The sequence below is a fragment of the Pomacea canaliculata genome, linkage group LG3, assembly GCF_003073045.1.
Source record: "Pomacea canaliculata isolate SZHN2017 linkage group LG3, ASM307304v1, whole genome shotgun sequence".
Taxonomy (NCBI): domain Eukaryota; kingdom Metazoa; phylum Mollusca; class Gastropoda; order Architaenioglossa; family Ampullariidae; genus Pomacea; species Pomacea canaliculata.
Window position 1 is genome coordinate 5,753,415 of NC_037592.1, and position 15,490 is coordinate 5,768,904.

At 40.2% G+C, this 15,490-nt stretch overlaps 1 protein-coding gene across 3 annotated transcripts in view; it reads left to right on the top strand.

Annotated features, from left to right (window-relative positions):
* Positions 1-14,515, top strand: part of LOC112560105 — a 55,479-nt gene extending 40,964 nt beyond the window's left edge. For all 3 annotated transcript variants that reach the window (XM_025231687.1, XM_025231688.1, XM_025231689.1), the window contains exons 3-6: positions 4,824-4,980; positions 9,448-9,572; positions 11,498-11,630; positions 11,908-14,515. In XM_025231687.1, the coding sequence (XP_025087472.1) occupies positions 4,824-4,980; positions 9,448-9,572; positions 11,498-11,630; positions 11,908-12,319 (827 nt within the window). In that variant the 3' untranslated portion in view covers positions 12,320-14,515. The remainder of the gene's footprint in view (positions 1-4,823; positions 4,981-9,447; positions 9,573-11,497; positions 11,631-11,907) is intronic.
* The last annotated feature ends 975 nt before the right edge of the window (positions 14,516-15,490 follow it).

Below are 15,490 nucleotides of genomic sequence, written 5' to 3' on the forward strand. Positions count from 1 at the left end.
TACGTATACATCGTCTGGATATTCCTAAGCAGCACAATTTATATTGCCTTTCTATCTGTGTGCGTCAGTCTGTATGCTTGTCTATCTTCTATCTTCCATAGCTCCGTCTTTCCTTGCCTTCATTTTTTTTGGTCTTTTATCTGTAAGACCTACTCCCATCGTTGTATTTCAAGCACAGAGCTCTACTAAAAACATCGAGCATCTCGACTAGTCAGCCTTTGACTTCCTTCTCTTCACTCACATCTCGCGTTTCGTCTTCTCCCCCATTTCCCTTGCGTTTGTCTGGAGGTGAATGTTTCGAGAAAGCTTCGTTCAGAAACAGTCAGGAGCTGATGGCTTCTGTGTCATTGAGACGTGGCCACTGGGCTAGAAAAACTCGTTAAGATAGTTTGGCGCTGGGGAGCAGTTTTTCCGCTCAGGTAAGAAAGAGATGTGAGATTTGTTTTCTTCTCCAGCACTCTCTAGAGAAAAGGATGGAAAAGAAGCCAGTGCAAAAAAAAAAAAAAAAAGCAAGCAAAAAAGGAAAAAATTAAAAGTACCCCAACTAACTTAGTCTTCAGTGTCTAGGTCAACAGGATGTCGATAAAATAGTTTCTTCTCTGTTTTCATCTCTCTTTCTCTAGCCCACAGTAATTCTCTCGTCCAGTATACGTCAGACATTGTTTTTAGTTCATTTCCTACTCTGTGAAGTATAAACAAAAGTGGGTTAATACGCAGTAAAGTACACGCTTACCGTCTGGACGTCTGGTGAATTGCGAGAAAAAAATTATTTTTATGAGAGGTCATGGCATAACCCTTGTCGAGCTGAGAATTCTGCTGATTGCAGCTGCGAACCATTAGTTTTAAAGCGTCTGCTCTTCTAGAAATTCCTGTCAGACTCGGTGCCAGATCGTAAACAGAAGTTTGTCCAGGACTCATACTTCTTTCAAGTGGATTCTGCGTTTCGCGGATGACAAACTGTCGACTGATTGTGTATTTGGCGAGGGTCTTATTGAGAGAAGGCACTGTATTCGTGTAAATTTTTATTTCAGACGAGAAACTCTTTTACTGTCAGTCATTCACTCAAAAATGTTTCAAAATGTTGTCAGTTTGGCAATCTCAAATGTTAAAAATATTGTCAATTTGTCAATTTAAAATGTTGTAAATTATTGTCAAGTCGTCAACTAAACTGCGTGAAAATATTGTTTACTTCTGGTTTATCTTACATACATGTACTTATACAACGGACGCTCTAAACACTTTGCAATTATTCTTCCCTGTTGGATAAACAATTTCTATATAAGTTTAATTTTTTTTTTTGTTCAAAGACATTTCTGACAACCTCTTCTCTCTCATAATTTTTGTAGAGTGTAACTCGAGTTTCCAGAATAACTCTCTTACTGTCTTGATAAATATATTTTGTTCAAACTGGGGATTTGATTGCAAATGAAAGTTCTGACATAATTTACTCAACCATCAATGGTATCAACGAATCTTCTTGTATTTTCTCATCGATCGACATTTATAATATTGACACTTTAATTGCTAAACCACAAACAGTGAGAACTCAATAATGCAAAATTCACACACACACACTCACACAGAGAAATTTGAACAGAACCAGAACTGTAAATATTTATTTACGAGTTTTTTTCGGATTCAAAAAGCGTGTTTATGTACATCTTCTCGCCTTAACGAAGGCAAATGTCAACTAAACTGAGCGACTGCTACAATAACAAACTGTAGGAAGAAGTTATTAACTCATATTTACCGGGTGTTTTTGAGTCTGGAAATATCTACCTGCAGGCTTGATGGCTTCAGTTCTTTTTGAAAGTTAGCCAGTCCTGGAAAAAAGTCCTCGCCAAATGGCCCTCGGCTTTTGATGCAAGTATGTCAGTCATTCTTGTGTGAAGCAGCTTAGAGAGTTCATTTGCTGGAGATGAGGATAGAGGCTGTTCTACAGGACCCGCCATCATCATTTCAAGCTTCACTGAAGTAGTCACTTGGAATTAGTTTAGAAGTTTGAGAGATTTGTATTTTTGTGGAAAATAGCGATGAGAGTGTAGCGGAAAATTTACCTGTTAGACATCTTTGCTACATTTGTCAGTTGGAGGTGAAGCAGCATGGCTTTATTTTCTGGTTTAGTAAAAAAATATTTTTTTCATTAGTCTCTAAATATTTGCAAGAAATCTGTATTAGTGAAGTCTCAGAAAGTAGAGGCGGACTGGAGAGAGAAGAGAAAGAGATAGCTTGTTGCAAGTGCTTCAGATAAAGAAATGATTGGTTACAAAAATGTCATGTCTTGCTTGCATTTGTCATTACTCTATCCCTCCTTATCTTCATCTTTATTTTTGTTTTGTTTTTTTCTGTCACACACATGCATCCATTCCTTCTCTCTTCCATCCCCTCTTCGTCTTGCTTCCACTTTATCCTCCCTCCACCTCCCTCCCATGCCCCCCCACTATCGCTGAACAAGGACCTGTCTCATATGTTGTATTCCGAGGTCTGATGGTGATGTTGATCGGGGAACTGGATACGATAGCCCCGTGTTAACTTTACCCCGCCGCCCGCCATTTCCACGACACATGACTCATCACGTGATCTAACACCAGACTTGACTGCCGACCTCACTTTATCTGATTGAAGATGGTCTATCTGCCGACTGTAGCAAACTCCAGAAGAAAAAGACGGTTGTAGAAGAAGTTTCTCTCCGTTTTAACAGCATTTCCGGCAGTGTAAATATACTCCGACACAGAATTACTAAAATAACACTGGGCGCAGGAAAGAGGGAAAGAGTAAAAAGTTGGTGGGCGTGTGTGTGTGTGTGAGAGAGAAAGAGAGTGGGAAAGAGAGAAACAACAGTAGTAAATCAGACTGATGTCGCTGGGGATGGGTTGGTTAGGACACATCCACGACCTTTTCATTTCTGCAGGTGGCTTAAAGCTAAACTTCAAAGCCACTGGCTTTTGAGAAACTACACCAAGCGCCATTTCTGCTCAAAATGTTTTTAAAACAATACTGCTCACGTAGTCAGCAAAACAAGCACGTGCGCGCGCATACACACACACGCACACACATATACACTGCCTGGATATTGTGTAAAGATGTCGTTCGAACCTTGTGCATCTTTCTCACGTCCGAGACTTGGCGAGCTAATCTAGAAGACAGGAAGCAGCCGCTCAGATCAATCGCATTATTCTGAAACATCCTCTTGTTCCGACTAACAAGACGTAGTCCGTCTACTACGTGGAAATGACGTAGTACGTGATGAGGTCACTGTCAACGTACAGACGTCAGGAGTTAAGACGAGGAGCTTGCCTTGCTTATGAGTATTGTTACACGAAGTAAACAATAAGTTTGACAGCAGGAAGGTTCAGAAACTTAAAAGTCTATTTTTAAAAAAATACAGAAAGCTGAGAAATGGAAAAAAAAGAAGCTGGTGCGATAAGCTAGAGGAACTTTTAATCTTCCTCGCCAAATTGCACTCAGAATGAGTAAACAGCAAAACTCCTCTCGTGGAAAGCTCGGTTGACGTCAGCGATGGTTTGGGAAACAAAGAAGATTAAGGCGAGTCAGATTTTGAAGGAAAACTGAAATGTCAAGTGTCATTGAAGAAGTCATCAGTGGTCTTGACATTTGATTTAATTCTGAGTAAACTTAAAATACATATATATATATATCTTAGTTTTTTTCCTTTGACATCTACAGATACAGATGGAGTGAAGACATCGTGCAGTAACAGTACCACACTTTGTTAGAACACCACAGTCTTTCAGTTTGTCTCTTTTAAATATTATTTCGTGAAAGGAAATAGTACCTAGGAAATTCTACCTAGTAGAAAAGTCAAAAATATCTTTTCTGTAAATTATCTTCTGGCGAGGACAAGGTCTGGTGACAGTGACGACGCATTCTGTTGCACTCGGTGTATCGCTAAAACTTATTAGTTTAATTGGATAGCCAGTTACAGTGTTTACAGTCTTTAGTGGGATCTCTCACATGGCAAACAACTAAACATAGAAAATGAAAGCTGTCTTATAAAAACTGCAGATAGCAGATTCATTTGATTAATTTTATCTTCTTAGACACAAACAACAAGCAAACTATTTTGTGTTTCACTGCAAAAAATATTACAGATATGTGCACAAACTGAACATTTATCAAACGAAATCAATAAGTAAATTTAAAGAGAAAATAATTGGAAGGTCCCACCAAGATTGGCTGGGGGATTGAAAGTCTGGATGCTAGTCATTACACTAATAAACGAAGAACAGAGAACAATTCACAAATATAAAATAAAATAAAATAAAATAAAATAAAATAAAATAAAATAAAATAAAATAAAATAAAATAAACCACCAGATATATTTGAATATATTTTCAAAAGGATTAATCAAAGAGCAGAGATGGGAGGACGAACGGAATGGCTGCAGGAGTGAAAGATAAAAACGTACTTTTCATGGTCGGAGTGCGACAATCTTGAAATAAATATGTAACAACATTTTGCCCCGGTGTTACAATGTTAAACTACACGTGTACATTAACTGTACCTTTTACTTACAGCAGCTCATCGTTTCGAACTGCACTGAAGGTACTTTCTATGGCCCCAGAGAGATTGAGCAATCAATTTCTGATTACTGCTCGTAAAACTAGAAATCAAATTATTATTTACAAAGCAAGACAAGTAGTAATTTAAAGTAAAAGAATACATTAACATGTCGTAAATTGTCATGAAGGAGAGTTCAAAAAAAGGGGGGAGAGAGAGAGAGCAAAAGGAGAAAGAGAGGAAAGAAAAATAGAATTGTCTGTGCAACTAACGTCATTGCTATGTACTTCTGTTACTATAGCAACGGTTTCTCCGGCGGCGGACATGCAGCAATGTCCACGGTCTCTCTACGACTGCAACACTCTGGAAACGACGTTGTCAGGGGTTGCGGATGTCATCCTGATGCCGGATTTCGTGTCATCAGTTCACGGAGACATCGCCGTGGAAGAGATTTGCAGGTCAGCCAATGAACTTGTGACCTCTGCAATATGCTTTGGGGTTCAAAGAGGTTCACGCATATTAGTGTGTGTTAGTGTGAATGCGCGCACGTTGCAAACATGGAAGCTTGCGTGTGAGGGAGGATGTTCTTTTGTTCCTTCCCAGTCCAGTCTCTCGTCCACCCCTCATTCCCAGGCCTTTTCATCCCAACCAAGTTTTTTTTTTCACCTCGTCTCGTGCCTACCTCCTCCTTCTCCATACTCTATAGCCCTCCTGTTCGTCCTTTATCGAGATTCTTGGGGTGCTAGCGTGCAAATACATAATTTCGAAAGGCAGAGAGTTCACCACACAAATGGAACTTTATTCAAGATTCTTGGCTGCAAAAGAAACAACTCCTCATGTGCTACCAGAGATAGCAAACTCTCTGCTCTGAGACAGTATCCATAAAGGCAGGGTAAGTTTTTACCCGTGGAAAAGAAGATAAATCAGGGACAAAAGTCTTGTTCCCGTAGCTCCACCCCACGGATATTGCATTATGTTACTTTACCCCAGGGATCTTTGCCCCTGATTTATAATTGTGGTCCCAGGGGTAAAGCAACATCCGCAACGTCTGGATCCACTAGAAAATTACAGAGACACGAAGCTTGTCTTGGTTACTTCATGCATACGGCCCCTGGTAGATAAGAATTATATCTACAACTTCAGCATGATAAGCATTACTTTAGAGAAAATCTGTTTTTCCTTTGTCACACGAGTTCAGATAATCTCTATATTCAAGATTCTTTATTAAGGACGAAGTAACATTCTGGTAGAAGGAAAAGATTTTTCTCACAAAAATTGCCTCCGGGTATCTCCAGAAAGCTAATAAAGCACTTGGGATTATCTGACAGATCTTTGCGTGGTTTGAAGACAGAAAGCAGACCAGGAAAGAAATTAAAGGGAAAAAGTTTTGTGTGTGTGTGTGTGAGAGAGAGAGAGAGAGAAAGAAAGAAAGAAAGAAACCATACTCTTCCCATTTATATGTATATGTTTGTGTGTTGAACCTCTCCCTTCCAGACTAGATTACTTCTCTTCTGTGGTTTACAAGACAAGACAGACTAAGACATCTGACGGACTTTGTCAAGGGCCTTAACTTGACGCTTTCTTTTCAGTGCACGCCATACGGTCTGAGAAAATTTGTCAGACCTTCTGGGCTCTGGTCGATGGCTGGCCGGCCGAGAGGCGGTGGTTCAGCCAGACAAGTGTCTCTTCTCCTGACGCACTATTAGAGATGTCTTGGAATTTCTGCTCGGTCTTGGTGTACTAGACCTTCTCGAGTGTTCGGCTATGTGCAATCAGCCTAAAGACTCTTAATGAGCTTTTGTCCTTTGACAGCAGTCCCTTCTGAACCTTCTGCTTGCCATGAATTGGACGTTGCATAAACTAGTAGTTTTCCACCGTGGAAGAAAAACCTTTTGGTTCCTTGGGAAAAAATTACATATAAAAGCTACTTTTTGTCCTTTCACAAAGATCTTGCTTCTATATGTTTTATAATAGAAAAGCTTTTAAACACGTGTGTCGTTCTGGGGAAGGTTATTCAAGTCTGAGAATGATAAATTGCTAAGCTTACATTTCCATTTTACTTATTATTCTTCGTTTTCTATCAAATAGATTACAAAAAAAAAAAAAATTAAAATATTTCATTATTGCTCTCCGATTCTTATTCAGTCTGCATCTTTATGACTTTATATCTACATATACCTGTCTACTCATTATTGTAAAGAAACATGCTGAGTTACATGTTCAATTATTTTTGCATTTTCTAGAAACGCCCCTAACATCAGAAGCAAGATTTTAAGTGCAAACTCAGAGAAACTGCACTCAGTCGTAAAACTGTGGATGTATTAATGCCGATGACTCTTCGGAAAAATCACAGGACTGGTGCATCAAAAATAAAAAAAAGGGGAAACATATCAAAATGTTGACATTTTCCCAAAAAATTCTTAATCAGCAAGATTTTAGTGTTTTATTTATTTTATCTACCTGCTTTATATGTGTGCCTTAGTGTCGAACCTTCAAGCTGAAAGCATCTCGTCACGTGGTTTGCCCTGCGTTCGGGTACAGATGTTTGATTGTTTATGTGGCTGTTATCACATTAGATGTTTTTCAAAACGACATGGAACCAGGTGCAAGACACTTTCCTAGGTCGATGACTAACTCGTAGTAATCAGTTTAATAACCAAGCTTGTCCCTCTAGGGTCTAGTCACACCTTTGTGCACCTGTTCCCAGGGTTACCCCAAAATACAGACTGTGAGAGTCGGTCATTATTATCCTCTCACACAAGACAAACTTTTGTTCCCTTTGTTTGTAAGAAAACATCATGTGCTGAGTTGTTTGTGTCTAGTGTCCAATCTGCTTGTGTGGACAGGAATCAAAGCAAAGAAAAAAAAAAAAAAAGAGAGAGAAAACCAGGATTGGACTCAAAATTCGGAAGAGAAGGGGAGATATGGAGAGAGTAGAAGAAAACGAACTGGAAAGGGGACAAAAGACAGAGGCAGGGGATACAGACGAGAAATAGGGGGTGAGAACAAAGAATAGGCTAATATTTGCTGATGGTTAGGGGTATTCATGAGCGCTTGTTGACTTGAGCTCTTTCCTGGAGTAAAACCGTGTTACTGCCGCACTTTATTGTGCGAAAACAAACACGATTAGGTCACAGGGGCTCTTCCGCTAAGTTATCGTAGAAAATACCTCTTTCTCAGCCTCAACACCAAGGTGAAATGAGTTTGCACTTTCTTTTCTGCCGTTTATCTCCATTCTCTAACACTGGTCTGTGTGTTTTTTTAAGATCTTTTACTCTTCGATTGATTTTTTTCTTCACTCTCTCTCTCCTTGTCCCAGTCCTTGCAGTGATTCTTCACCAAGTCAACAAAACTTTCTTTGCCTTCCACTCTTCGATCAACCTTTTTTTTAACATTGGTGGAAGAAGCTGGCTTTCCCAGCTAGCAAGTGCCAAGTGTCCTCTGGTTGGGTCCACTGCGAGTTCTACTTCCGCTTGCGCGAGGCTAATCATGGCCGGGCCGGAAGTGAACGCCTTCCTGCAATCCTCTTGTGGAGGAATCGGGCTGGAATGTAATTCCCGCGAAGGACGCCTTTCAGAGGCGGGAAATAGGAAGAGCGAAGTCAATAACGGATGCTCTCTGTCCCCCGGTTTTTGCTCGGACATTTGCACCATTGTCTGACGATAGTGTGAAGAAAGAAGCAACATCTTATATTATCCGTGTTGCTGACTATATTCTTAATTGTCTGCCATCTGTGAATCAAATACGTATGAGTGTTTATTTGTTTTTTTGCATCCGTCTCTCTCTCTTTCCTTCATATGGAATGCCATTTTTTTTCTTTTTTTGAGATTATAGTTTACCACAAAGTTATTGTTACTTCTCTCTTCATATCTCTATTACCCGACCAACCAACAACTCTTAAGACGTCCACGCCGATGAACATTCCAGTATTCACCATCGAACCAGTCCCAGCAGCCCTTGCGCGAGCGGCGCCGCCTAGAGCCAGTTAACCCTAATCACCATGAAGCCAGTTTGATGGCTTATGTATCGTTTGTAAAGCCGCTGGCGTATCAACATGACCGGAGTCATCTGCCCTCATTGCGCATGACTATTCTTCCCTCCTGAGCAGCAGGGACGGTAACCTCAGCAGAGGACCGATCTAATCACCCACGGGGGCTTTCCTCTGACCCCGAGAAGAGGGGATGAGACCCGAGATTTCCCTAAGGGGTCATGCTGTCAGATGCTGAGCAGAAGCGAAACCAGACTAAAGCCCGTTTTTTTTCTGGCACCCAGAAGACCATTAATTAGCCCGAGTTGTCTTTAGTATCGCCATCAGCGCTCTTCGTGGAATGAGGTGAAAAAGTAGCCTGGAAACCAGCGGAGGATCCCAGTCTAGGCTGATACTTGTGCTGGTCCATGTTTGTGTTGGGCGGTCTGCCCATTAATCCACCTGCCTTTTATTAAAAAAGAAATATAGTGTCATAGTGTCCTGTGTATAAGAATAGTAATAAAAGGAATGCAATAACGCAGTAGCAAGTGTGTTGGCCTGCCATAAATTTCAAAATATATGATCTGGATACATAAAAGAAGGTAACTAAAGATGTGGTAATGAATAATTAGAAAACAGTAAATGTAAACTCAGCAGCAGACAACAAAACACGGGAGGCACATCTGAAGCAAAAATACCATGCGTTGATATTTTTACATACACTGAGGCAGCTTTCCTCATCTTCCGGACCTGGTATGAAACTATAATCAACAAGAAACAATATTTGAAGATGAGACCCCTCCCACTGAGTTTCTTTAAAGTGTATTTCAGTGTCTCAGAAAGAGAGAGAGAGAGAAACTGACAGTTTGTGAACTTGATATGAACATTCATAAACATTTCAAGAAAATTACAATGAATGATATTTTCCTGCCTCACTTTTCGCTCGAAAATGTTTCAGATTTCTGAAGACACCCATGTGTTCGGATGCTGTTCTGGCCGAGTGTAAAGGGGAGGTAGTCTACGCCAGTGGCGCCCTCAAGTCAAGAATCCAGTACGTTTGTGGCAACAGGCAGACTAGGAAAGGTCAGTGACTGCCAAAGATCAAAAGATTATTTATTATTTGTTTGTCAGCCCATATGTATTTCGTGTAAATAACAGACACTCAAGACGCCTGTCTACCACTCTTATTTATTCATTCGTTCGTTGGCTCGTCCATTCATCTCAACTTGCTGTTTCAGTGGTTTGTTTATGTCTCTGTAATTCTGTCTACCATAACTTTTCTCTGAAATATTTTTTTAAAATCATGATTATAATCCTCTTTCTTCTGAGTCATCTCTGCTTCATGGCATCCCCGCTTCATCCTAATCATCCTTATCACTAATGACCCCCCATTTTTGCCTAAGAAATCTGAACACAGTCGATGTGATTTAGAAATGAAATCTTCCTCATTACTACATATCCACAAGCTTTACATTTTTTTCTCCCATGTTTTCAACATTCGTTAGCAAAGCAATCATTGTCCATCTGTCTTGCATTTCACACAATTTTGTTTTTGTTTCTGAACACTTATTTTCCAGATCAGTTAAATGAGTTGTACTGCGTCGTGTCCTACCAGCAGTTTTCAGCATAAGAACTGTTTTTGTTTATTCTTTCTTGCCTAGTCCCCATCCAGTCCTGCCTTTCAATAAATTGTCTCCCTTCTCTGAGCTCTGACAGCATCGTCTTACCTCAGCGTTTCTCTCCCTTGAAAGGTTATCGAATGGCGCCTGCTACAGGCATCAAAAATGGACGGCTGACTCTCATTCGATCTTTCTCTCTAAAGGATCGCAAAATGATTTGGGGTAAAAATAGAGGCGGGTTGACTAACATGTCTGGAGGAGAAATTTAATTCCGTAGGTCGCTGGCTGCTCAAGGTACTGCAGGCGACTAGGAACCGCGGGGTCGGTGGCCCACAAGGCTTCTTGTCTCACATTATAGAATTCCCCTTAACATCATGGGGAAGATCAAATGTTATAAAACCCTACACGCAGAATCATTATTTTCGTCAGAGGAACAAACAGAAGAAAGTAAAGAAAGAAGAGTAAGGTACATGTATACAGTTCCAATAAAAAAGTAAGGCATTAATATTATATTATACACAACTGACTATATGTGCTGTCAAGTGGAAATGGTATAATTACAGTAAATGAACCCTCACCTTCCCGTCTATTAACGCAAGAGAAAGAATGATAAACAAATAGCACTGAAATATCCTTTGTAGGTATTATTACGATTCATGTTCTGCACACAAATGTAAAAGCCTTAAGGAAAGAGTGTATAATTATTATGTGTGTTTGCATTAGATTCTTTTATATAATATTTATATAGGTAATTGTATGCACATATTTAAATACTAAATAGTGTGCGTTTAATTAAATTTCTTCTCAGTTAAATACACGGGTATAGCAAAACGGTTAGCGAGCTCACCAGAGATGCTTCAAGACTTGCAGAGGGGTCAACGACTGGGAATAAATATATATACTGACTAAAACCACATATAAAACGTACATAACACAAAGACATTATCATTCACTTTCACACACACACACGCATGCGACAGAAGTGTACTGAAATGTTACTAGAAATTCTCGGTCAGTGGACATTATCCATCACTGGTGGTTTACTTGAGAAAGACATCGCGCTTGGCAATGCAAGGGAAATAACTGTTGAGACATCTTTGTATGTGTGAGCATGGGTAGTCTACCTTGGTACTCTATGTCTAAACGATAAGTGCTGCTGATTTTATTTGGCAGGCATTGCTCTTCTTGAAACTAGTTTTGAATAAAATCATAAACCATTAAGACCCTGTCATTTAAAGAGAGTTAAAGAAATAAGAAAGGGAAAAATGCATACACGCACGGCTGTCAGCACACACAGAGGCGAAAGCGTGGGAGTGCATGTAAGACAGGCAGACAGACCTGTCGAGCGAGTACTGTTTTATCCATAACAATCATTATTATTATTTGTAGGAATGCAGGAGCTCAAGTCATGCTTCAGGCGTTTTCACAGACATTTCCAGCACTGCAGCACCAAGAGAAAGGATCAGTTAGACAGCCTACGATGGTACCCTCCTTCTACAGCTTCTCCACACCCTTGGTGCAAGTGAGTCCACACATATTGCGATGTTTACATGTCCACAAAACAGAATCAGTATTATGCACTGGAGTAAACAATGTACAGCACACCCATGTATTCTTGGACTGACTTGTCCAACCGCACTGTGAAAAATAATTAAAAGATAAGTGGACTGATTTGTCGGAAACATTTAAACTTTTAATACTCCGAGATTTAGCAAGCTTAACATGACAACTGTTTTCAACTTTATTTATTTTCTATTAAGTCATTATTATTTTAACGAACTGATGAACACTTTTTGCAGCCTGACCCAGGACTACATCATGTGTGTGTACAGCGTCATGGCGCTAGGGTGTACAATGGAGGTGGCGGAAGAATACATGGGTACAGTCAACATGTCGGCCCCTGTGGTGCAGGCTATTCTCGGGTACGGCTGCTCCTTCGGTCACCCGCTGGACGTTCTGCGAACCACGTCGCCAGTGTCCGTCATGACCTCTGCCCCCATTCGGGCGGAGGACCCGTCTGCGAACAGACCGGACTACCGCTCTGGAGCCAGGAGGATGTGGAGTGGTGCAGACTGTTTGACTGCTGTGCTGCTGCTGCTGGTGTTGAGAGACTGCTGCTCCGCCAATGGGATGATTCTTCTTCCTGTTCTGTGGCTGGGGTGCTTGGTGGCTGTGGTGTGGAACAAGTTCTGTGGACTGTTTCACAGCTGAGGGCAGATGTAGCAGGAAGCTTTTAAGAGACAGTCAGTCGCCTATTATATAATTATATACACACACACACACAAGCACGCAAACACACACACCCTCCCTCATCACACAAAAACAAACACACAGTTTATGATGTAAACAAAAACAGTTTCCGCTTGCCTCGCGGTCTATGTGTGTGTTTGTATCCCCGTGTTGGATTATGTTCACATTTGGGGTTGTTTGGAAGTTATGTGTGTGTATACTTACCTTTATAGGTATCAACAGGTGTGAATGTTCGCACGAAAGGCACGAACACACATTTAATCTTCAAGAGGGGACTGTTTCATGTTTGTTATGTAAGTTCTGTACCTTTAGCCTGCACACGCGTTTGTCTGTGTGTGAGTGACATAGATGTGTAACTACCGATGCTTGATAGCTTGTGAGTGCAGGAACCCGAGTGAACTATATTTTTCTGTGTGTTTGTGTGCGTGCGTGTGATGACCACACATCATGGCCACGATGGAGGGGAGGGGTGTGCCTTCCTAAGGACGAATGACTCCGAAAGCGAAACATTGAACTATCAACCATCTTTTTGCAAGAAAGACCTGTTACCTGTGCCACTGTATCTACTTTGGATATCCTGCAATAACCAAAGAAAATGTAAACTGTCTATAATACATATTTGTTAAAGTTTCAAGGGATCCACGTGTTTCACAGCATGCTGTAAGGAACGGGTTCGGATCCACACCGCACTGTGACAAAAATGTGTCTGCGGTTATTGAAAAGGTGACATCGTCCTTGCGAACTGTTTGAGTATGGTTGAAGCTGCGATATGCTTATCGAACTGTTGATAAGAAATGTCCCCACTTAACCAGAGAATGTGGTTACAAAAAGTAATCTTTGTTTCATCCCCAACTGTGACTGCTGCTAGGACACATTGTGGCTTAGCTGTCATTTCAGGTTCAGCTGAAAGCCTTCGACTTACTAAACAGCTGAGAGACTGCCATTTTGTTCACAGAGAAAAAAAACAACTTAAAGCCAGTTATATTCAAATTTATTTTTAAGTGTATATGCACACATACTCATTTTTTTCAGTTATTCGTTTTCGTAGTGTAGAGCACTAATGTAGGTTGAGGATTGTTAGAGATTGTGTGTAGCCTCGTTGTAGTTCTCACTGCTCGTGTGTGATGGATGAATACAGCTCACGATGTTTTTGTTTGTTGCCCCACCCCTTGTCACTGCTTTCTGGTCTGTCTAGAGGGGAGCAGCCAGGTTCTCTCTTCGATAGACTTGACACTGTTATCACGATTTTTGAGAGGATGACTCATGATGAATCAGTGCATCAGTCTATGTAACACGCGAACATACTGTGTACATATCACTCAGTAATATCTTTGTAACAGATTGTGAGCGCATGCTGCATTCTGACACCTGCATTCTGTGAAACAGTCGATTGTTTTGATTACTGTGGTCAGATCCCAAACAGCCCCCTGCAAAACAAAAAAGAAACACCATGTAAAGTTCTGAAAAAACACACACAAACACAAACACACACACTTACACTTAAACACACACACACACTTACACACACACAGATATCCTAGATAGAAGTGTAGCTCAACCGGAAGAGGCGACGCATGGGTCCCTGTAAACTCACGGCGCCATCATGGCCGACTTCATCCGACAAACATCCCCATCCACAGAAATGTTCGCTTGGAAAACTAAGGGCTAAAACATCGATAATTCGTCAATACACTCTACATTCAAAACAATACAATGCTAATAAATACACGTATGGCAATAGGCGTGTTTAATTTTAAAACCTCACGAATCAATGTACAGCAAAACTGAATGTAGGATAGTGTATGGAGCACTTTAAAATAATGAAGAGGACTACAGGGACTGAATTTCAATAAACAACATCAAGCATATATCAGCTAAATAGCCCCCCACGTCCTTCTCGATTATCCTCCTGTAAACAAACTAACAATATTTATACTTATTCTCCTTTACAATAAACAACAACCCCTGTCCTTTACCCGTTCATCTATTTTCTGTGCATTGAGGTGAAAGTTCAAGATAAGTGTGCATTAGTACTTTCTGCCGAGTAAATAATGAAACTGCATAATGTATAAATCATTATGTAGCAAATGTAATGCATTGTCTACATATTTGCAGATGTTTATACACTCACACGTGTCCTTGTATTTTTGAAAAAAATAAGCATGATATTTTTTACGAAATACGATGAAAATTTTGAATTCAATATAATAAACATTCTAGTTTCTTATAGAAAAGAGATATTATATTCTAAAAGATTTCTTGTCATCACGTGTGTTTAGTTTCGGAAATGACTGTATATGATAATGTAGATAAATATGTAGAGTCAGATCGCATGATTTTGCTAATGAAGGTTGCAACAGTAGACTTTATTTAATTTTCGTAAAGTAAAATTCCAAACATGAGTTTGGTTGTTTACTTAGTATCTCATATCTTGTAAACTCGCTGTCCCCCAGCATTTCATTTTTGCTCAGTTCTTTAAGAATATTACAGGAGAGATTTTTAAGTGGCATGTAGAGAACCAGCACAATAATAAGTTGATGACAATATAATGCTTCACTATAAAATATGATGTGCAACAAGTCCCAGTTAAAATTCCATGTCAGACGTCTTCCTTCAGGTACACAGACTGTAGAAATCTTCAAATTTCAAATGACTGGCGCCCAAAAATGTAACGGCTACTAAAAAAAATTTTACTGACAAGAATGCAGAAAGCAATTATCTTAGCAGAAGCAGATGAATTTTCCACAAGAATTCGGTTCCTACAGAAAAAGTCTCACCGACCCAGGGCAGGGTAGTCTGATCTCGCCTCACGAGCACAGTCTTCGCATAAAGGTTTCCATGCAACGAATTTGCAGTTGGCACCATTGTGTATGTCTTCACCGAGTCTCTTAACCGTTGCACTTCCGTAGGTTCAACAAGGGGCAGAATACCTCACACATCTACCTCACCTACCTTGCATCAGCCTCCGTTAGGTTTCCTCACACCTCACTGCACACGACACAGGCTTTTGTAGTTGCTTCTCTTCTACTTTCACTTGGCCACGTGTTTATTTGTTAAATTGTCATTATTCTGAAGTAAGTTTTACAAATAGGGGTGTGTGAGATAAAATCCTTATTGTCTTTATATATTTAC